The 23791-nt window shown below is 43.5% G+C and overlaps 1 protein-coding gene across 5 annotated transcripts in view; it reads left to right on the forward strand.

Annotated features, from left to right (window-relative positions):
- The window catches only part of LOC135524027 (ATP-citrate synthase), a 147111-nt gene that overhangs the window by 102374 nt on the left and 20946 nt on the right, over nucleotides 1–23791 (forward strand). For all 5 annotated transcript variants that reach the window (XM_064951153.1, XM_064951151.1, XM_064951148.1 and 2 more), the window contains 3 exons: nucleotides 1412–1562; nucleotides 1978–2121; nucleotides 6786–6899. In XM_064951153.1, the coding sequence (XP_064807225.1) occupies nucleotides 1412–1562; nucleotides 1978–2121; nucleotides 6786–6899 (409 nt within the window). The remainder of the gene's footprint in view (nucleotides 1–1411; nucleotides 1563–1977; nucleotides 2122–6785; nucleotides 6900–23791) is intronic.

Below are 23791 nucleotides of genomic sequence, written 5' to 3' on the forward strand. Positions count from 1 at the left end.
CACAAGTCCTTTGTATTGGTGTAGACTTGACGGACCAGATGGGACCTCAAGTCAAAACCGTTACACAGGGCAGATTGCAGAGGTCTTGAAAAAGAAGGGTCAATACTGCAAATATTGACTTTGCATCAACTTCATGTAATTGTCAATAAAAGCCAGTTGTGAAATGCTTGTAATTATACATCAGTATTCCATAGTAACATCTGACAAAAATATCTAAAGACACTTAAGCAGCAAACTTTGTGGATATTAATATTTGTGTCATTCTCAAAACTTTTGGCCACGACTATAAGACAGTACTCTGCAGTAGATTGCAACTCCGCCCCCTTTGGCAGTTCGATCTTGTCGGAAAATGTTATAGTTAAGGGATGGAACTTTTAGTGTTTTTGGTGGTATTCATAAGCCAGGATTCAGACACTGCTAAGACATCCGGGTTGGCAGAGTGTGCTAAAGTAGTGAATAAAGCAAACTTAGGGAGGAGGCTTCTAATGTTTACATGCATGAAACCAATGCTTTTACGTTTACAGAAGTCAACAAATGAGAGCACCTGGGGAATGGGTGCGGAGCTCGGCACTGCAGGGCCTGGATTAATCTCTAAATCACCAGAGGAGGAGTAGGATAAGGGTACGGCTAAAGGCTATAAGAACTGGTCGTCTAGTACGTTCGGAACAGAGAGAGTAAAAGGAGCAGGTTTCTGGGCACGGTAGAATAGATTTGAGGCATAATGTACAGAAGGGTATGGTAGGATGTGAATACAGTGGAGGTAAACCTATGCATTGAGTGACGATGAGATATTGTTTCTAGAAACATCATTTAAACCAGGTGAGGAAACCGCATTTGTGGGAGGTGGAACTAAAGGGTTTAACTAAGGCATATTGAGCAGGGCTCGAGGCTCTACAGTGAAATAAGGCAATAATTACTAACCAAAACAGCAATGGACAAGGTATGTTGACATTAGGGGAAAGCATGCGTAGCCGAGTGATCATAGGGGTCCAGTGAGACAGCTAGCGGGCCGGGGCTAGCACAGGGGCCTTAGAGGGACGTCACGACGGAAGAAGTCTGTTGTAGCCCCCTCGTGCTGTTACGTCAGTAGACCAGTCGTCATGGATCAGCAGGGCTCCGTGTGGTAAAAGGGTCCAAGCCAATTGGCAAAATAGGAGTGTCTTTGATTGGCCAGAGATTTCTCACACCTGAGTGTGTTCATTAAGCACCAAACGGAAGAAGGACTGACACCTGGAAGGATTACCTGGACTTTTTTTTACCTTCAGATTTTGTTTTTCTGTTGCACAACATTTTCCGTTGCGTGCCTGTATATGAATGAACACGAATGCACACTCCACTTTGGCGTTGTGCACTGACATGGCCCCATCACTTCTCCCTCCAGTTATCCTCCCACATCTTGATTTTTCCCTAGGTTACCGCGCTACGCCTGCCAGTTCATTGAGATGTGCCTGATGGTGACTGCAGACCATGGGCCCGCCGTATCTGGTGCCCACAACACCATAGTCTGTGCCCGTGCCGGCAAGGACCTAATCTCCAGCCTGACATCCGGCCTGCTCACCATTGTGAGGACACACACACACACACACACACACACACACTGTGTGTGACTTCCTGAAATCTAATTTGAAAATGCATCAAGTCCAGTTACCATTAGTATCTATCCAATGGCTTCCATACCTCTCAGATTAAAGGTCTTGAAGGAAGGGAATGAGAAAAAGGGAAGATTTCAAAAGACCATTACTTCTGCACTTGCACATTCTCCATCTTGGATTTAAAAAGCATAGCATTGGTCTAAGGCTCTCTCCAGCCAAGATCTTTGGCTTCCACCATTTGTTAAATGAATGCACGAATCTGTGTACGTTCAGGAAAAGTGTGGAGATTTTGGATATAGCCCACTACTGGGACACTGACAAAAAGGGGTTGTCTTAACTTGTAAGAGTTTAGAGACGAATATACTTTGTTGATATTGTTTCCCAGGGGGACCGCTTTGGAGGAGCTTTGGATGCTGCGGCCAAGCAGTTCAGCAAGGCGTTCGACAGCGGCATGCTGCCGATGGAGTTTGTCAACAAGATGAAGAAGGATGGCAAGCTGATCATGGGTATTGGGCACAGGGTCAAATCGGTGAGCAGTAAATTACAAGGATTGAAATATAGCTACATTTCCAGTTAATTTGAACGATTCCATCTCAATTTATTTTACTGAGCATATACTAACACAAATATAAATGCTACATATAACAATTTCAAAGATTTTACTGAGTTATCATTCAAATGAGGAAATCCGTCAATTGAAATAAATTCATTAGGCCCTAATCTGTGGATTTCACATGATTGGGAATTCAGATAAGCGTCTATTGGTCACAGATACTGTATCTTTTTTAAAAAGGCCCTCACAATAAGGCTCAGGATCTCGTCACGGTATCTCTGTGCTTTCAAATTCCCGTCGATAAAATGCAATTGTGTTCGTTGTCCATAGCTTATACCATACCATAACCCCACCGCCACCATGGGGCACGCTGTTCACCACGTTGACATCAGAAAACCACTTGCCCACACATCATACACTGGTCTGTGGTTGTGAGGCCGTTGGACGTACTGCCAAATTCTCTAAAACAGCGTTGGAGGTAGCTTATGATAGAGAAATTAGCTTTAACGGCTCTGGTGGACATTCCTCCAGTCAGTATGCCAATTGCACGTTCCCTCAACTTGAGACATCTGTGGTATTGCAGTGCATTCGGAAAGTATTCAGACCCCTTGACTTTTAGCCTTATTCAAAAATGGGTTCAATAGTTTTTTTCCCCTCATCAATCTACACACAATAACCCATAATGACCAAGTGAAAACAGGTTTCTCAATGTTTGCATTTATATATTTTTTTTTCTTCTGAAATATCACATTTATATAAGTATTCAGACCCATTGCTATGAGACTTGAAATTGAGCTCAGGTGCATCTTTTTTCCATTGATCATCCTTGTGATGTTTCTACAACTTAATTGGAGTCCACCTGTGGTCAATTCAATTGATTGGACATGATTTGGAAAGGCACACACTTGTCTATATAAGGTCCCACAGTTGACAGTGCACGTCAGAGCAAAACCAAGCCATGAGATCAAAGGAATTGTCTGTTCTCTGAGACAGGGTTGTGTCAAGAGACAGATCTGGGGAAGTATACCAAAACATTTGTCTCATTTAAGGGCCCCAAGAAAAGTGGCCTCCATTCTTAAATGAAAGTAGTTTGGAACTACCAAGACTCTTCCTAGAGATGTTCGCCTAGCCAAACTGAGCAATCGGGGGGGAAGATCCTTTGTCAGGGAGGTGACCAAGAACCTGATGGTCACTCTGACGGAGCTCTAGAGTTCCTCTGTGGAGTTGGGAGAACCTACCAGAAGGACAACCATCTCTGCAGAACTCCACTAATCAGGCAGGGTCCAGGGGAAGATGAACGGCGTAAAGTACAGAGAGATCATTGGCGAAAACCTGCTCCAGAGCACTTGGGACCTCGGACTGGGGCAAAGGTTCACCTTCCAACAGGACAACAACCCTAAGCACGCAGGAGTGGTTTTGGGACGAGTCTCTGAATGTTGGAACATTCTCTGGAGAAACCTGAAAATAGCTGTGCAGAAACGCTCTCCATCCAACCTGACAGCGCTTGAGAGGATCTGCAGAGAGGAATGAAACTCCCCAAATACAGGTGTGCCTAGCTTGTATTGTCATACCCAAGAAGACTCGAGACTGCCAAAGGTGCTTCAACAAAGTACTGAGTAAATGGTCTGAATACTTATGTAAAAGTAATCATTTTTTTATGAATTCTCTAACTGACATCCTTGATTCGGTCTGTTGTGTCGGACTGATTAAATTATGACAGGCTATTTTATCAAATTGATTACCTAAAGTTTGATTACGTGATTGAATTAAACCATGCTACAATTAACTTGTTAATAACCTGGGGCACCACGTAAGAGTGTTTATAGAGCTGCTACCTTCCGAATAAACTCTTAAAGATCTGAAGATCTTTTGTATCAATAGCAGTCAATTATTAATCATCACCTTCTATCGGTCTCATTCTGATTGTCGTAAGTACTTGGTTATCTTCACGAACCCGGGCAAACAAATTATTTCAATTGTTTATTTTCTAAATAATCATACATCGATTACTAATCATGTCATAAAAGGTCCCTAGCGGACTAAACCGATATGACAGCTGGTTACACAAAGAAGGGGAGTTGGGTTTGAATGAAAGAGCAGGAAGACTGAGGAACAAAAGGATTGGGTCTCTATCGGACCTTGAGAAGCTATGCTACTGTAAATACAGAATCTGTAAATACGCCCATTCAGAAAAGGAAAATGTGAGATGTATATTTTCACCGAGCTGCACTTCGATAGATGGATCGAAGATGGAAGACTGGTTTGTCCAGCAGAGATCGCCTTTGTCCTTTTGACGAATCTTTCTGGTCGTAATGTTGTAGGGCGGATACGTTGTACCCTGTCGTTCTTATTAGGAGATTCTGTAATTTCCTAGGCCACGTACGTTTACAGCTGCAGCTGATAACTCGACTTCTAGGATGTATCACTTCTTTATTGAATACGAGTTCAAAGTTCATACCGTTTTGCCATAATCAGCTCGTGCTGTATTCTGGCTGGTCTTGTTGAAATTCATCCTTCCAGCGTGGGGATAGTCACCTCCACGTTGAAAAAGCCCCTTTTTCGCGCCCAGGCTCTGTCGCAGCCGGCCACGACCTGGAGGTCCGTGGGGCGATGCACAATTGGCCAGGGTTTGGGAGGGTTTGGCCGGTAGGGATATCCTTGTCTCATCGCACACCAGCGACTCCTGTGGCGGGCCGGGCGCAGTGCATGCGGCTGGCTTCCGAGTTGGATGCGTGCTGTGTTAAGAAGCAGTGCGACTTGGTTGGGTTGTGTTTCGGAGGATGCATGACTTTCGACCTTCGTCTCTCCCGAGCCCGTACGGGAGCTGTAGCAATGAGACAAGATAGTAACCACTAACAATTGGATACCACGAAATTGGGGAGAAAAGGGGGGTACAATTATTTTTTTTTTAAACAAACAACAACAAAAATAGCCTTTTTTTAAAGTATAGCCACCATTCCTAATGTCTTCGGAAACTAGGGTCGATTTCCGTCGGGTTTTTGTATTAGGGGAGAGAAGGGCGTATTCCATAGTTTTCAACCAATGTCTGTTCACTTGATCATTACCACTGAGTGAGCACAGTTTACGTATGAAAACAATTCATTTAGAAGCTAAATTACATTTTAATATTTTCACAAATAGGTTCATATTTAAACATTTAAATTGCACAATAATTCCATGTGAATCTGATAACTAGTATGATACAATGTATGTCATCCTATCATCAGATATAATGTCCCAGACACCAACTGATCTGACATCATATTCTTTAAGTACCAATGGACACTTTCAACTGGTTGGATTACAAAAATATTGTACCTTTCCCCAACCTTTTGATGTTAACACAGGGTTTTCAAAGAGTTCTTTCTCTCTTGGCTTTCCAAGAGGGAAAGGTGATTATGGGGGTCATAAACCTCATAAAACAGGGTAATGTCACGACAGGTCTTATGTAGCAACATGTGATATTGTTTTTTTTACGTTGGATAAAGGTAGACACAAGACTATAAAATGGTATATCATACACTGCATTTCAGGAACAATGGGAAAGTAATTCTGCTTTGAAAATTGATCAACTTGTAACCTCACTTTTGAGAAAATGGCCTTTGAATGTTTAGGTACCTACTGGAGAGCTCTTCATTGTCTTTCGTAAAATGTCTAAAAAACAGTTTTTGCTTTGTCATTATGGGTTATTCTGTGTATATTGATGAGGGGGAAAAAATATTGAATCAATTTTAGAATAAGGCTGTAACAATGTTTTAAGCTTCTAATTCTGAGTAAAAAAACTCAAGACACTGGGAGGAATAAACTTGTTTAAGCCTTCATAGAGGATCAATGCAGCTGCATTAGATGAAGACATTTTCACACAAGCACTGATATATAACCGTTCCTCCTAGGCTGAGTCTCCTCCTACACATCTGAACAGCCAATGCATTTCTGTTGCTAGACAGAACCTTAGTGATATCTGTTGCTAGACAGAACCTTAGTGATATCTGTATCATCTGACCTGACCTCTACCCCAAAGTGCTCACTCCTCCCCAACTCACGGCTGTCATGGTGACTGGTACTAGACTGTGTCTTCTCCTCCCAGAGGATCCTTCCCATAGGATTTCTGATGGCCAACAATAACATATCCTAACATAATGTAAATGTTATACATTACCCTCTCTCCCCCAGTGACATGAATAAGTATATTTCATATTCTCAGAACTCAACAGTAACAAAAAGTGGAAAGTCAAGTTGTCTGAATACTTTCCGATTGCACTGTTGTGACAAAAGTGCATATTTTACATGTTGCGTGTATTTTTGTTCAGTGTAGATTAAAATAATCCTAAACCTGTTTTTTCAAGACCAGATGTATGGATGCTTTTAAACATGCAGCCCAATTAATGGCAAAATATCAGAATTGGGCTGCCTGTGTTAAGTCTAATGAGAATTTTTGTTATTTGACACCATGATTTGCAAGAAAGTATGCATTAAGATTTGATACCTGTCCTTGGTCTTATTGCCTCACAATTAAATCAAATAAATTCAGGTGTGTGTGTGTGTGTGTGTGTGTGTATACCTCTACAGCTCAGTGGCAGAATGGATACATTGACATATTTGCTGGCAGAACGATCTAAATGTGTTGATTTTAATTGTAGATCAACAACCCCGACATGAGAGTCCAGATCCTGAAGGACTTTGTGAAGGGGCATTTCCCTGCCACTCCGATGCTGGATTACGCTCTGGATGTGGAAAAGATCACCACCTCCAAGGTACTGCCCTCTACTAACCTCTCACTTCTCTACCTAGTGGTGCAGGCTACTTTATTTAGGGAATACTTAATTTATTTTGTTACTTGATCATTTTTGGTCAAGGTTACAGGTACAATACATTCTTATCAAGCGTAATGCTGCCGTTAACATAGTTTAGACTATTTTGAATCCATTACTGTCAGAGGGCATATTAGGCAGGGGGGGGTTTAGGCTTTAATATTGCATATAGATTGTAGCTTAGAAAGTTTGGACCAACCTACTCATTCCAGGGTTTTTCTGTTTTTACTATTCTCTACATTGTAGAGTAATAGTGAATACCATCATAACTATGAAATGACACATGGAATCACGTAGTAACCCAAAAATTGTTCAACAAATCAGAATATTTTAGATTCTTCAAAGTAGCCAACCTTTGCCTTAATGACAGCTTTGCACACTCTTGGCATTTTCTCAACCAGTTTCATGAGGAAGTGTTTAGACCCCTTGACTTTTTCCACATTTTGTTACTTTACAGCCTTATTCTAAAATTGATTAAACAGTTTTTAGGAATGTGTTAACCTGATATCACATTTACATAAGTATTCAGAACCTTTACTCAGTACTTGTTGAATCAGCAATTACAGCCTCGAGTATTCTTGGATATTACGCTACAAGCTTGGCAAACCTGTATTTGGGGAGGTTCTCTCATTCCTCTCTGCAGATCCTCTCAAGCTCTGTCAGTTTGGAAGGGGAGCGTCACTGCACAGCTATTTTCAGGTCTCTCCAGAGATGTTTGAACAGGCTTAAGTCCGGGCTCTGGCTGGGCCTCTCAAGGATATTGAGACTCGTCCCGAAGCCAATCCTTCTTTGCCTTAGGGTCGTTGTCCTGTTGGAAGGTGAACCTTCTCCCCAGGTTTTAATCGAAGATCTCTCTGTACTTCGCTCTGTTAATCTTTCCCTTGATCCTGTCTAGTCTCGCAGTCCCTGCCACTGAAAAACATTCCACAGCATGGTGCTGCCACCACCATGCTTCACTGTAGGGATGGATGGTGCCAGGTTTCCTCCAGATGTGATGCTTGGCATTTGCACCAAAGAGTTCAATCATGTTTTCATCAGACCAAAGAATCTTATTTCTCAAGGTCTGAGTCCTTTAGGTGCCTTTTGGAAAACTCCAAGCGGGCTGTCATGTGCCTTTTACTGAGGAGTGGCTTCTGCCTGATTGGTAGAGTGCTGCCGAGATGGTTGTCCTTCTGGAAGGTTCATGTACTTGGTCACCTCCCTGACCAAGGCGTTATTCCCCTGATTGCTCGGTTTGGCCATTGGGCCATCTCCAGGAAGAGTCTTGGGGTTCCAAATTGCTTCCATTTTAAGAATGATTGAGGCCACCGTGTTCTTGGACCTTCAATGTTGAAGAAATTGTTTGGCTGCCCCTCCCCAGATCTGTGCCTCGACACATTGGTGAAGTGTGTGGTCTCTCCTCGAAGAAAGAAGTTTGTCTGGCTCAGTAAAGCCTCAAAGATAAATTGTCCGCAAAGCTGAAATGGGCTACTTCTATGTGAATTAATTAGGCGGAACACCCCTCAGTTGACAAGTTGAAACATAGCTTATAGATAATTATCAGCAGGGTGTGTTATTTGTCCTGTTTTGTAAGAATCACATTTTGGAACAGTGAGTGCATTCTGACATCACGTGCATAAAACAATTCACGCCGGCCTACCGAGTTGGGCAGTGGTTTAAGGCGCTGCCGTGCTAGCTGTGCCACTAGAGATCCTTCGAGTCCAGGCTTTGTCGCAGCGACTGGGAGACCTATGGGGCGGCGCACAATTGACCCAGTGTCGTCCTGTTTAAGGTTTAGCCGGCCGCGCTTCTAAGCACACACACACCAATATGTCAGAGGAAACGCTGTTCAACTGACAACTGATGTCAGCCTGCTGGCACCCGGCCTACCACAAGGAGTCACTAGAGCGCGATGAGCCAAGTAAAGCCTAACCCGGACGACGCTAGGCCAATTGTGCGCCTCCCTTGTGACACAGCCTGTGATCAAACTCGGGTCTGTAGTAACGCCTTAAGCGCTGCGATGCAGTGCCTTAGACCACTGCGCCACTCAGGAGGCCAAATACAATTTATATTTCATACAGGCATGGTCATGTGAAATTGATCCAATAAGACCCCATTGAGTAGTTTGGCGGCCATATTAGAAAATGGCTCCTGTGGGGTTAATGCATGAATCACAAAGATTTACAAATCTTAATTGTGTGTGCGCAATTTGGTGCTTTCTAGCGATGGATGAATGGCACAACAATGGGCCTCAGGATCTCCTCACGGTATCTCTGGTCATTCAAATTGCCATTGATAAATGCAATTGTGTTGGTTGTCCGTAGCTTATTGCCTGCCCATACCATAACTCCACCGCCACCATGGGACACTGTTCACAACGTTGACATCAGCAAACCGCTCGCCCACATGACGCCATACACGCTATCTGCCCGCCAGTGGCCATCGAAGGTGAGCATTTGCCCACGGAAGTTGATTCAAACGCCAAACTGCAGTCAGGTCAAAACCCTGGTGAGGACAATGTGCATGCAAATGAGCTTCCCTGAGATGGTTTTGACAGTTTGTGCAGAAATTCTTCAGTTGTGCAAACCCACATTTTCATTGTGGACATTTCTGCAGTCCGCATGCCAATTTCCCACACCCTCAACTTGAGACACCTGTGGCATTATTGTGACAAAACTGCACATTTTAGTGGCCTTCTATTGTCCCCAGCAAAGGTGCACCTGTTTAATGATCATGCTGTTTAATCACCATCTTGATTTTCCACACCTGTCAGGTGGAGGGATTATCTTGGCGAAGGAGAAATGCTCACAAACAGGGTTGTAATCAAATTTGAGCACAAAAAGCTTTTGTGCCTATGGAACATTTCTGGTGTCCTTTATTTCAGCTCATGAAACATGGGACCAAAACTTTACATGTTGCATTTATATTTTTGTTCAGTTTAGAATCTATAGAGCCTATGCTTTAGTGATAATGGGGCGAGCTGACAAGGTACACAATCTGTTGTTCTTCCCCTGAACAGGCAGTTAACCCACTTTTCCTAGGCCGTCATTGAAAATAAGAATTTGTTCTTAACTGACTTGCTTTTTCACCTCGCCTGCAAATTATTTGTGAACCATGTTTTACTTTTTCACTCTGTATTTCACCTTTTGTAATGCGCAAAAAAAATTAACAAATTCTCTATAGAGCAGCTTGAAGTGATAGGGGTGGTTGCTCAACCAACCTCTTCTTTCTCCATCTCTTCTGTCACTTTCGCTGTCACAGGTTGTTTGTTACTGTCTCTTGTGTTATTGCTTCTGTTCTTCTGGTGTCTCTCCATCTACTCTTCTGTTGCTTGTCTTGGTGTCTGGCGTGTCTCTTTAGTTTTGCAATTGAAAACGGTCAAGGGTATCCTGAGGTAGCTTCATTTGTTATGGGCCTGTGTCTGGGTCACCTAAATCATCCCTACCTGTTGCCCCTGGCTGCTGCATTTCTAAGCACTCCACTGGCCTGCTGTTCTCATCTATCCTCCTTGGCCCATCTGCAATCTGTCATTAGTTAGTTTTAAAGGACGAATGCACTTCCTGATTTGGTCTCGTTTTAAATTCTGTTCATTAAGTGTTAGCGGCCATGACTGAATTCAAATGGGAGTTGGTTTGATGGTGTGGTTTAATGCACATGTGTGTGTTCGCAGGTGGGAAGATTTAGCCAAATTATTTACCTTGTGCTACCTGACTTTGAATCTCTGGGGCTAGTTTGGGACCGTCAATAAATGACACAATGTAAATGGGACAATATTGTGTTGCCCATCTTTTAGTTGTCTCATTAAATGCTTTCAATATTTGTATGTACATTTCAAAAATGTCTAGTTGGTTTGAGGTTGTCATAACAATTTGGAGCTATTGGAATGTTTGTATATTGTCCCATGTACATTGTGATTTACAGATGGTCCCTAACTAGCCCCATCGGGATGTCCAAAGTCAACCCAAATTTACCACAGGCAATATGGTCGGGTCGAGTGCAGCTGCACTCCGAATTGATGATAACTTGTGTGTTGCCAGCTGTGGGCAGGATTGAAACAAACCAAACATTAATTTACGTTGTGATTCAGTCACGACCATAAGTATCACAAAACGCAGTTTTGGATGACACTGACTTAATGACCAAAATGATTATATTTACACTTTAGTACATTTTGACAGTATAATAAATGTTTGACTTATAACGATGGCACCTTGGCTATTTTCTAAATGATAAATTGTTTTTTAGGGGTGGTTGCTTTTTTTTCTGTATACTGACTGGCACAACCAGGGTAACTGAACTGTAAAGAAAAATGCAAGTGTCCACATAACAGACCAGAACAACTGCAAACATGACAGATAAGAAGCTTTTTTCTAGCTTTGAAATGGGCACATTCTTCTCTCCCATGGAACTCTTTCCTGTGTCGTTAGTGCACTACTTTCTCTTGTACAATATGTTTTCTGTCAATTAACCTGGTAAAATAATTGTTAATAAACAACTAGGGGGGCCCTATAAAATCTGTGATTTGTTTCCCAAATAGTTTTATAGTTTCTTAAATTGTTATATTTTTCTAGTTGTTTTTCACTCAAGTTATGATTGTTCATAGAGAAAAAAACTCAATTAAATTTGAGTCCATGTCAATGCTTAAATAAAAAATGTTAACATCTGAAAGAATTTTTTGTTTGTTGTAATTCTCCATTAAATGAACAGCTAGCGGTTGAGGAATTTCCCGTCTAATATTGGTGAAGAATGTGCCGCGTCTAGCGATGGTGCTGTATTGCAGCTGCTCATTTCATGGCAAAGTTCGCAAATAACAAATAATAGATACAAATGATATACTTAATCATTATATACTTCTGCCAGGTAATGGAATACCTCCCTGAAATGGACAAAAATGAATGGGGACATATTGCCATTGGATGAAACGTACACAATCGCAAATACCACTCAATTGGACGACAGTTCATGCAAACCATATTGCAAATGGCAAATGCCAAGTGTCATACAGCAAAAATCCCAAAGATGGCGAGTGTGCGCCACTGTAAATTTTTATATTGCAAATGGTCATAAAGTTAAGACCCAAAAATGTTTCACCCTCTTAAAGTGCTTTCTGGACTGTTTTTCAAAATTATTTTATTCCAATTTTTTTATTAAAAAACATTTGGTCAATTACACATGTATAAGAACTGTATGAACATAGCTTTTGTCATATTTTACTTTTCCATAGGGCATATTTGCAATATGATATCATAGGAAGTCAAAAGTCAGTGAACCATTGCCAAATTCCGTAAAGAAATGTCCATATGCAATATGAAAGTATTGAAAGTGCCAAAACAGGATGTTATGTCCATTTGCCATATATGATCATAGGAAGTCAGTTTCAAAACCCAAAAGTCAATGAACCATGGCCAAATGGCATTTATCCTGCCCAAATGATATCACTATGTTAAGCTCTGAATCAAGCCAAGGTCTGTTTGTCATGCATGGTGAGAGAGAAGTGGGACTTAAATAATTTTTTAGAAAAACTTCCAAAATGACCAGCGGCGCCCCCTATTGGATGGGCCCGTGGGGGGTGCTCCCTACCCAGCCGTGGACCCCTTGCACCCTCCTAAAGGCATTCATAACCATTTCAAATATTTGCTCCTGGTAACCCGTTCCAGTCACCAGGCTCATGGCTGTCTATTTTGCAATATATTTTAATGGGCATTTACCATCACGAATTTGACATGCTCAAAAATACTTCAGAAATGCAAAATTGACTGGCCCGATGAACTCGGGATGGCCGGGAAGTGATCGTGGTTCCTCTCCATCGCTCGTTGTGTTGATTTCAACATGTCCATTTGGTGATGGTTTTACTGTTTAAACTTATTGCAAATGGACAAAAGTCAGCCATCAAGTCAGTGTCCATCAGTCAAAACTATATCATTCTGACACCAAACTGATACAAGCTGACACCAAACCCACTTTGTCCAACTCAACTCGGTTAGAAGCCAACTATCACATATTTCAGAGCAAGCCCAAAATTCACAGCGCCTTCTGTTATAAACCATAATTAAAATATAAAACACGTTCTAGCTGCGGGTCCAGTTCTGACATTGTGTAGGCCTTGCTGAGGCAACCCCGAATTTCGGCTTGATAGGTCATTCGGAGCCCAAGCAGCGACCTTAATTGGTGCTGAAAATACTCTTTTTCCGGGCGTTGCTATGGGTCCTTGAATGAGCTATCTGACAGAAACGTTAAGGTCCGTCTCTATGGGCCGAGGCGGTTGCAATGCACCGTGTCTTGTGACTGGGGCTTCTCTGAATCTCATCATTTCCACGATAGTCACAATTAATTGAAGTTATTGCAAATGTACAAGGCTGTTTCTCAGTCTGAGAACCTTCTAGAGCCACATAACTCACTGTGCACTATCGTCTTGAGCTCTAGAACAGGTTTCTAAAGTTTCAGAGCTCTAGGTCTGACGGTTCTTTGAAAGGTCGAACAAAGGTAGCTATTGCATTCTGTGTCTGTAAGCCCCACACTGTCACTCCGTCCTTGTGTGTGTGGAAATCTGATGGGAGAAATGAGGTTTACCTAATCTCACAAAGTTTTGGAAAGATGTGACTTTTAACTCTTTGAAACAGCCCCTATGCCCCCAATTAAGGCACTTCCAGTTGGCACAGGAAGCTAAAAGTAAAAACACATCCTCATTTGGGTAGGCTTTTACAGAATCCAGAGTTTAAAGTCTATACATTAAGAACTGACTGATTTACACAGGGTTGAATGCAGTGATTTTCACAAACTGCAGGTTGGGGAAATCAAAACACCTTTAGGTTGAATTTAACCACTTCCGGTTGCTCCAGGAAGCTTCAAATCAACACCGGTAGACCTCATAGTGGCCTGATGGATTGTCATCGAAGACAGGTTCATAAGGCTTTCATAACCCACATAGGCTTCAGGTTGAATTTAGGGGAGCAGGAAATGTATTCCTATGGAGAGAAAAGTCATTGCAAACTGTTTGATGTAAACACCTTAATTTCACTGTTAAGGATTAATGCCACATGGTCAAGGTTAGGCTTGCACAGATTTGGAGGACCTCAGGAACGTTCCTGAGGTTGAATTGTGCTTCTAACCCTAACGGTTCCCCCGCTGTCACCCATAGGCATCTGAAATTTTGGGCCTACTTTTTTTCACTGTCGCTGCACTTAGACCGAGCAAGCTTCGGTCAAGCGGGGCATCTTGTTTAACTCGGCACGGCCTAGAGATTATGGTAATGCCATTGCAGGCTCTGTGTGTCTTTAAGCCCCGCACTGTGTCTCACCATCCTCTGTGTGTGTGTGTGTTTGTTTTTCTTTGACATATATTCAAACACAAGCTTAGCCTTTTGTTAACAACACTGTCATCTCAGATTTTCAAAATATGCGTTACAGCCAACGCTAGACAAGCATTTGTGTAAGTTTATCATGGCATAATGCTATGCTAGGCTCTGCTGTATTACAATATGAAGTTTCTCATCAATCATACAGCAAATGCAAATGCGTCTCTTATGTAGGTAAGCCTACTTTTCAGTTAACATTTACTTGAGGAGGTTTTGGGGAAAGTATCTCTGTCAAACCACAAGACGGTTATCACACATCACCTGGCTACACACGGATTGATAGACAGACGGGCAATATTGCTGGGAATGAATTGGCAGATAGTGCTAGGTTTGGCTTTTTAACCAGGGGTGGAATAATGTAAATGTTGCATTGATTGGATAGTAGCTGGAAGCTTGCGGTGTCTGATACTTCTGAGATTTGTTTTCAGTGGAAAGCATGAAACATTTATTATCTTCAAAATTATTTGGCGAGTTACTGGTAGCTCACGATTGACCTGTTGGAGACCCCTGCCCTAGGCTATGTGAATAAAAAGAGACTTGAGCCCAAAAAAATAAACCTGCAAGATGAAGTAAGTTAAGGCCTCTGATTACATTTTGTCAGTTCTACTAGCTAATGTGAGAACTTTTTTCATTACATAACATTTGAGGACATCACTTAAGAACATATGCATTTTCAAAATCTAACCAGGTATTTTTGTCATATACACATGGTATACACATGGTGTACACAGTGCGATTAAATGCTTACATACCTTAAATGGTGTCATAGTGGCTGTTTCCAAGGGTTAAAAAGGTCAGATCTTTTCAAAACTTCATATGTGTGATTAGGCAATTTTACAAAAGTATATTCGTACAGTTCTTACACATGATTAATTGGCATAAAATCGAAAACAATTTTGAAAAATGGTCCAGAAAGCATTTTTTTACGAGGGTGATAAGTTTTTAGTTCACATTTTTTACTTTTGACTTCCTATGAAATCATATTGCAAATGGACAAAACATATGCCTTATGCACAAGTAAAAAAAAAAAATGTTTTTTAATTGTGATAAAATAGGACTAAAGTATGTTGATACAGTTCTTATACGTGTGTAATTGACACAAAATTTGTAAGAATTTAAAAAAAAAAAAAAAACGGTCCAGAAAGCACTTTTTTGGGGAGTGATGAGTTTGTGGGGGGAAAAAATCACTTTTGGATGTTGACTTGGGTTGCATTTGCAATATGAAAAACCCCGGTGGAGCGCGCTCGCCACCTGTTGGATTTTCAAAGTGTTACACCTGGCATTTGCCATATGGCATTTGCAATCAACTTTACACGAATCAACGCCAGATTGGGTGGTTTTGGACAACGTGTATATGGTTTGTCCAATGCCAATGACTTCCCATTCATTTTTGTCCATTTCACGGGGGTATTCCCTTACTTGCATGTTACTCTCGACAATGCAGCAACAATACAAAATGTAAGTAGCTAAGTGAATAAAAAGCATAATACAAATAAAAGCTCTAAATAATTTAATCCATGTAATAATGGGCAGTTTATTTTTATTTACATAGTTACATGTCTGTTATTTCCATATAGGCCATCAGTCAAGCATGTTTAGCCCCCCGCACCTCTGATTCAGAGGGGTTGGGTTAAATGTGGAATTATTAGGGTTAATATCAAGTTGTACTAAGGTTTAGCTTCAGTCTACAGGGGGGCACTGTGTCACTCAGAAGATATGTGCTTCAGTCGGAAACTTTTCTCTCTTCGGTCTCAGCTAGCCAGCCAGTAGCTAACGAAGTGGCTAGCTAGCTACAGAAACGAAACCCATCCAATACACTCGCTGTAAGTAAGCACTTAATCTAATATCATGACCTATATCAACATCCTTAGCTTGCACGTTCACTAAATGTACTGTTGAATAACTCTGACATCCAATAGCTTAAGGATGCTGAGCGCTAATGCTAGTTTATTAGCATTAGCCAACCCTTATGCTAAGGGAGATTAGCTAGTTTGCTACCACCAACCCTGCACAAACCTGTGGCTAACTCTGCTGCTGCACTTTGAGTTTCTGGCTGTTCTGCCCTCTCCACCTCATGCACTGCTGCCTGCTCATGCTCAACCTGCTCGCTTCTATTGCCTCTCCTTCGAAAGATGTTCCGTATATCCATATTTGCTCTGTGATATACTACAGACTCTGAGTGAGTGTTTTGCTGAGTGATTACATTGACATTTAACCGGTGCTGTGAGGGAGGGGTCCACTGCGTTGTGAAATCCTGACCAATCACAGCAGCTACTGAGTCATTCCGGTGGCTTCATGCAGTGCCTACTACTGGGTTTCCACTAGTTAAGAGCCACAAAGTCATCGATTTTTGGTCTTAATTCATAATTTGTAGAGTGGGGTTTAGCCATAATACTTTGGCTGTGTGAACTAGTGACTACCCTACTACTGCCTAGTAACAGTATTGTATTGTTTATTTTTGTCATAAAAATGTTTAAGTAAACTTTTGTTTTAATACTGCTTAACATATGGCATCTTCATAACATATCACATAGACATTTTTTAAATACATTTGTCCAAAAGGTTCAGGGGAGACACCACTGGCCCAAAGGTCAAAGTTCTGTTGACCTTAACATTCCAAAAATGTGTCCCCTGGATAGCTGTGAATCTTAACTTTGTAATGATTTAAAGGGTGTGCTTGAGCAGTAACTTGTTGTATTTTTACATTTACATTTAAGTCATTTAGCAGACGCTCTTATCCAGAGCGACTTACAAATTGGTGAATTCACCTTCTGACATCCAGTGGAACAGCCACTTTACAATAGTGCATCTAAATCATTAAGGGGGGGGGGGTGGTGAGAAGGATTACTTATCCTATCCTAGGTATTCCTTGAAGAGGTGGGGTTTCAGGTGTCTCCGGAAGGTGGTGATTGACTCCGCTGTCCTGGCGTCGTGAGGGAGTTTGTTCCACCATTGGGGGCCAGAGCAGCGAACAGTTTTGACTGGGCTGAGCGGGAACTGTACTTCCTCAATGGTAGGGAGGCGAGCAGGCCAGAGGTGGATGAACGCAGTGCCCTTGCTTGGGTGTAGGGCCTGATCAGAGCCTGGAGGTACTGCGGTGCCGTTCCCCTCACAGCTCCGTAGGCAAGCACCATGGTCTTGTAGCGGATGCGAGCTTCAACTGGAAGCCAGTGGAGAGAGCGGAGGAGCGGGGTGACGTGAGAGAACTTGGGAAGGTTGAACACCAGACGGGCTGCGGCGTTCTGGATGAGTTGTAGGGGTTTAATGGCACAGGCAGGGAGCCCAGCCAGCAGCGAGTTGCAGTAATCCAGACGGGAGATGACAAGTGCCTGGATTAGGACCTGCGCCGCTTCCTGTGTGAGGCAGGGTCGTACTCTGCGGATGTTGTAGAGCATGAACCTACAGGAACGGGCCACCGCCATGATGTTGGTTGAGAACGACAGGGTGTTGTCCAGGATCACGCCAAGGTTCTTAGCGCTCTGGGAGGAGGACACAATGGAGTTGTCAACCGTGATGGCGAGATCATGGAACGGGCAGTCCTTCCCCGGGAGGAAGAGCAGCTCCGTCTTGCCGAGGTTCAGCTTGAGGTGGTGATCCGTCATCCACACTGATATGTCTGCCAGACATGCAGAGATGCTAATCGCCACCTGGTCATCAGAAGGGGGAAAGGGGAAGATTAATTGTGTGTCGTCTGCATAGCAATGATAGGAGAGACCATGTGAGGTTATGACAGAGCCAAGTGACTTGGTGTATAGCGAGAATAGGAGAGGGCCTAGAACAGAGCCCTGGGGGACACCAGTGGTGAGCGCGCGTGGCGAGGAGACAGATTCTCGCCACGCCACCTGGTAGGAGCGACCTGTCAGGTAGGACGCAATCCAAGCGTGGGCCGCACCGGAGATGCCCAACTCGGAGAGGGTGGAGAGCAGGATCTGATGGTTCACAGTATCGAAGGCAGCCGATAGGTCTAGAAGGATGAGAGCAGAGGAGAGAGAGTTAGCTTTAGCAGTGCGGAGCGCCTCCGTGATGCAGAGAAGAGCAGTCTCAGTTGAATGGCTAGTCTTGAAACCTGACTGATTTGGATCAAGAAGGTCATTCTGAGAGAGATAGCGGGAGAGCTGGCCAAGGACGGCACGTTCAAGAGTTTTGGAGAGAAAAGAAAGAAGGGATACTGGTCTGTAGTTGTTGACATCGGAGGGATCGAGTGTAGGTTTCTTCAGAAGGGGTGCAACTCTCGCTCTCTTGAAGACGGAAGGGACGTAGCCAGCGGTCAGGGATGAGTTGATGAGCGAGGTGAGGTAAGGGAGAAGGTCCCCGGTCAGCCAACGCTAGAAATGGTCTGGAGGAGAGAGGAGGGGATAGGGTCGAGCGGGCAGGTTGTTGGGCGGCCGGCCGTCACAAGAAGCGAGATTTCATCTGGAGAGAGAGGGGAGAAAGAGGTCAGAGCACAGGGTAGGGCAGTGTGAGCAGAACCAGCGGTGTCGTTTGACTTAGCAAACGAGGATCGGATGTCGTCGACCTTCTTTTCAAAATGGTTGACGAAGTCATCTGCAGAGAGGGAGGAGGGGGGGGAGGGGGAGGAGGATTCAGGAGGGAGGAGAAGGTGGCAAAGAGCTTCCTAGGGTTAGAGGCAGATGCTTGGAATTTAGAGTGATAGAAAGTGGCTTTAGCAGCAGAGACAGAGGAGGAAAATGTAGAGAGGAGGGAGTGAAAGGATGCCAGGTCCGCAGGGAGGCGAGTTTTCCTCCATTTCCGCTCGGCTGCCCGGAGCTCTGTTCTGTGAGCTCGCAATGAGTCATCGAGCCACGGAGCGGGAGGGGAGGACCGAGCCGGCCTGGAGGATAGGGGACATAGAGAGTCAAAGGATGCAGAAAGGGAAGAGAGGAGGGTTGAGGAGGCAGAGTCAGGAGAAAGGTTGGAGAAGGTATGAGCAGAGGGAAGAGATGAAAGGATGGAAGAGGAAAGAGTAGCGGGGGAGAGAGAGCGAAGGTTGGGACGGCGCGATACCATCCGAGTAGGGGCAGTGTGGGAAGTGTTGGATGAGAGCGAGAGGGAAAAGGATACAAGGTAGTGGTCGGAGACTTGGAGGGAGTTGCAGTGAGGTTAGTGGAAGAACAGCATCTAGTAAAGATGAGGTCGAGCGTATTGCCTGCCTTGTGAGTAGGGGGAAGGTGAGAGGGTGAGGTCAAAAGAGGAGAGGAGTGGAAAGAAGGAGGCAGAGAGGAATGAGTCAAAGGTAGACGTGGGGAGGTTAAAGTCGCCCAGGACTGTGAGAGGTGAGCCGTCCTCAGGAAAGGAGCTTATCAAGGCATCAAGCTCATTGATGAACTCTCGAGGGAACCTGGAGGGCGATAAATGATAAGAATGTTAAGCTTGAAAGGGCTGGTAACTGTGACAGCATGGAATTCAAAGGAGGCGATAGATAGATGGGTAAGGGGAGAGAGAGAGAATGACCACTTGGGAGAGATGAGGATCCCGGTGCCACCACCCCGCTGACCAGAAGCTCTCGGGGTGTGCGAGAACACGTGGGCGGACGAAGAGAGAGCAGTAGGAGTAGCAGTGTTATCTGTGGTGATCCATGTTTCCGTCAGTGCCAGGAAGTCGAGGGACTGGAGGGAGGCATAGGCTGAGATGAACTCTGCCTTGTTGGCCGCAGATCGGCAGTTCCAGAGGCTACCGGAGACCAGGAACTCCACGTGGGTCGTGCGCGCTGGGACCACCAGATTAGGGTGGTTTGCGGCCACGCGGTGTGGAGCGTTTGTATGGTCTGTGCAGAGAGGAGAGAACAGGGATAGATAGACACATAGTTAACAGGGTACAGAAGAGGCTACTTCGAAAGATGTTCCGCTAATGCAAAGGAGATTGGAATGACAAGTGGACTACACGTCTCGAATGTTCAGAAAGTTAAGCTTACGTAGCAAGAATCTTATTGACTAAAATGATTGAAATGAAACAGTACTGCTGGATTAGGCTAGCTGGTAGTGGCTGCGATGTTGACACTACACTAATCAAGTCGTTCCGTCGAGTGTAATAGTTTCTACAGTGCTGCTATTCGGGGGCTAGCTGGCTAGCTAGCAAGGTTGATTGCGTTCCGTTACTTTAAAAGAACGACAATAGCTGGCTGGCTAACCTAGAAAATCGCTCTAGGCTACACAATTGTCTTAGATACAAAGACGGCTATGTAGCTAGCTAGCTACGATCAAACAAAACAAACCGTTGTACTGTAATAGTTACTACAGTGCTCCTGACATTGTATCCTGACATTGTTTGTCATAGGGTCAAATGTATGGGATGGAGGGATGAACGAGTGATAACGCAGAGAAAGCTCACATTGCTATCACACATTTTCCAACTCTTAAGGACACAGACCTTCAAGAAAATCCCTGAGACATCCTCATCCCAAGTGAGCCTGATGGCCCAAATTCGGGGGTCTTACTCATGGACTAATAACCCTGCATATACTAGAGTATCAGTCATTTCAACCTTATGAAGTGTACCCCTTGATTTCTGTGTCCAGATGAAAAAAGATAGGTACTTTCCCTGGCAGTGTTCGAGAGTATCACATTTGGGAGGGGGGTGTTGACTGGTGCAGGATTTTTTTTACGTAGCTGCCCACTCCACTACCGCTTATATTATGTAGCTGCTTTGCCTCTGCTTTTGTCTTGTGCAGTCTACAATCTTTGACATGCTGTACACAAAAGATATGTTCGAACAGGCACTATAGTGTAATTTAGATGAAACAGTAATTGGTGTCTGTCCAGAATGAATGGGTTTATCACCACTATCGTTTATTTAGCCTTTATCACCACCGCTATGGCGTGCCAATAGAGGGCGGCTTGAACGTTCAAAACAATGGCATGGTGTGATGGAGGAGAAACCTATGAAAAGCAAACGTGTGTTGTAACAGTAGGCTATTACAAGCATAAGCTCCATTTTTATTTAATTGTATTTTTTCAGGAGGTGAGTGAGGCGACATGCCGCACACAAAAGACATGAACGACATGTTCGTACAAAGGTTGCTGTAACAGTATTGCAAACACAAGCATGACACAAACAGGCAGTCAAGCAATTTCTTGTTCTTCTTAGCTGCTGAGTTACAGTACATGCAGACAATTCCATTGCCCCAATGCAAAACGCAAGTGTAGAGTTACATGTAGCTCCCTAGGCAGCATATTAAACACCAGCAAGACGCAGACAGGGAATCTAATTAGCGATTTTTGTTTTTTCACCATTGCACACATTGGCTAAGCAGGAGGCAGACAGGCAGTCAGTCGTGGTGTTATTTCAGGAACTCTGGGCTCGTGACCACGATATTGCAGCAACTATAAATATTAGCCAACATCTCAAAATATGGCTTGATTTTGCTCCAATGCAATGTGTAGGGCCTGCGTACGTCCTGCTTGTGCAACTGGAATGTCCATTACGACAGGTTTAAAAAATATACATTTATATTTTTAAATATTCGTTTAAATCCCCGCATGGTTTTTATTTCAGCTGTTCAGAAATTCCAGGCAGACTAGCTTCATCATCGTGATTGAGAAGGGGGTCCGTAAAGACAAACGTGAAGGGATGGGGAGTGTAAGCAGCAACTACTTAACCTCTAGTGACACCCCATCCCGTGAACGGGACCATTGTCATCATCTGACACTAATTAGCATAACGCAATGGACAAATATTCCTAGAAAATATTCCTATTCATGAAAATCACAAGTGAAATATATTGGAACACAGCTTAGCCTTTTGTTAATCACCCTGTCATTTCAGATTTACAGCCAAAGCTAGACAAGCATTTGTGTACCGTAATTGCTGGACTATAAGCCGCTACTTTATTCCCACACTTTGAACCTCGCGGTTTATATAATGACGCGACTAATTTATGGATTTTTCCCGCTTTCGCAAGATTCATGCCGCCGCCAAACAACTGAGCACCGTCACATAATGTGACGTAAATCGAGTGCGCTCAAACTTCCCATCATTCTGATTTACGGTAGTAATTTTGTCACCCTCATCATGGCAAAGACACGGAGAAATGCATATGATGCAGCTTTCAAGTTGGAAGGCGATCGATCTGGCTGTTGGAAAAAGAAATAGAGCTGCTGCATGGGAGCTTGGCCTTAATGAGTCGATTATAAGACTTTGTAAACAGCAGCATGAGGAACTGACTGAGTGCAAAAAGACAACAAACCTTTCAGAGGGAAGAAAAGCAGATGGCCCAAAGTATTTGCAGCCACTCGCCATCAGTGTAAATCGTGCATTTAAGGTGGCGCTCCGTGTTCAGTGGGAGGCTTGGATGACAAGTGGGGAGAAATCCTTCACTAAAACAGGCCGCATGCGAAGAGCAACTTGTGGTCAAGTCTGCCAGTGGGTCCTGACAGCGTGGAGCATTGTCAAAAAATCCACTATCATCAACGGGTTTTGAAAGGCTGGACTGCTGCGTGTTGAAGGGGCAGCATGAGCTCAGCGGGGTATTTGCCTCCGGATGAAAGTGACGAGCGACAATGAAAACGATCGGCAATTCTGAGGCTATTCAACTCCGACACCGAAGGAGATGACTTCAGTGGTTTCAGTGCACAGGAGGAGGCTTGGTAAGGCTACTGTTTTAATTTTTGTTACAAGCCTTGTTTCGTTTAAAGGCTGTGTTAAAGTTAATTTGTTTCAATGTACCGGTAGGCACCTGTGGCTTATAGACATGTGCGGCGTATTTATGTACAAAATACATTTTTTAATAATTCAGTGGGTGCGGTTTATATTCAGGTGCGCTTAATAGTCCAGCAATTACGGTAAGTTTATCGATAGCCTAGCATAGCAAAATGCCTTGCTAGCAGCAGGCAACCTTGTCACAAATCAGAAAAGCAATCAAATTAAATCGTTTACCTTTGATGAACTTAAGATGTTTTCACTCACAAGACTCCCAGGTAGATAGCCAAAGTTCATTTTTTCCAAAAATATTATTTTTGTAGGCGAAATGACTCTTGTTTGTTCTTCACGTTTGGCTGAGAAATCGACCGGAAATTGCGGTCACGACAACGCTGAAAAATATTCCAAATTAGCTCCATAATATGGACAGAAACATGGCAAACGTTGTTTTGAATCAATCCTCAAGGTGTTTTTCAAATATCTATTCGATAATATATCCACCGGGACAATTGGTTTCTCAGAAGCGATTGGAATAATGGCTACCTCTGTACTTTACGTGCTATTTTCTCCGGGAGCATCATGTGACCACTTGCACAATGTAGCCCCCTACAGGTATTCTTCAACATAAATGCGTAAAACTACGTCACAATACTGTAGACACCTTGGGGAATACTTAGAAAGCGTAAGCTGGTTCATAGCTCAATACAGCTCAATGGGGACTCATTGGCACGCAGCGCTTTCAAAATATGGGGCACTTCCGGATTGGATTTTTCTCAGGCTTTCGGCTGCAAACTCAGTTCTGTTATACTCACAGACAATATCTTTACAGTTTTGGAAATACTGCCCCTAGAGTCGCAACAGGTAAAAA

This window comes from Oncorhynchus masou, chromosome 31 (assembly GCF_036934945.1).
Source record: "Oncorhynchus masou masou isolate Uvic2021 chromosome 31, UVic_Omas_1.1, whole genome shotgun sequence".
NCBI classification, from domain to species: domain Eukaryota; kingdom Metazoa; phylum Chordata; class Actinopteri; order Salmoniformes; family Salmonidae; genus Oncorhynchus; species Oncorhynchus masou.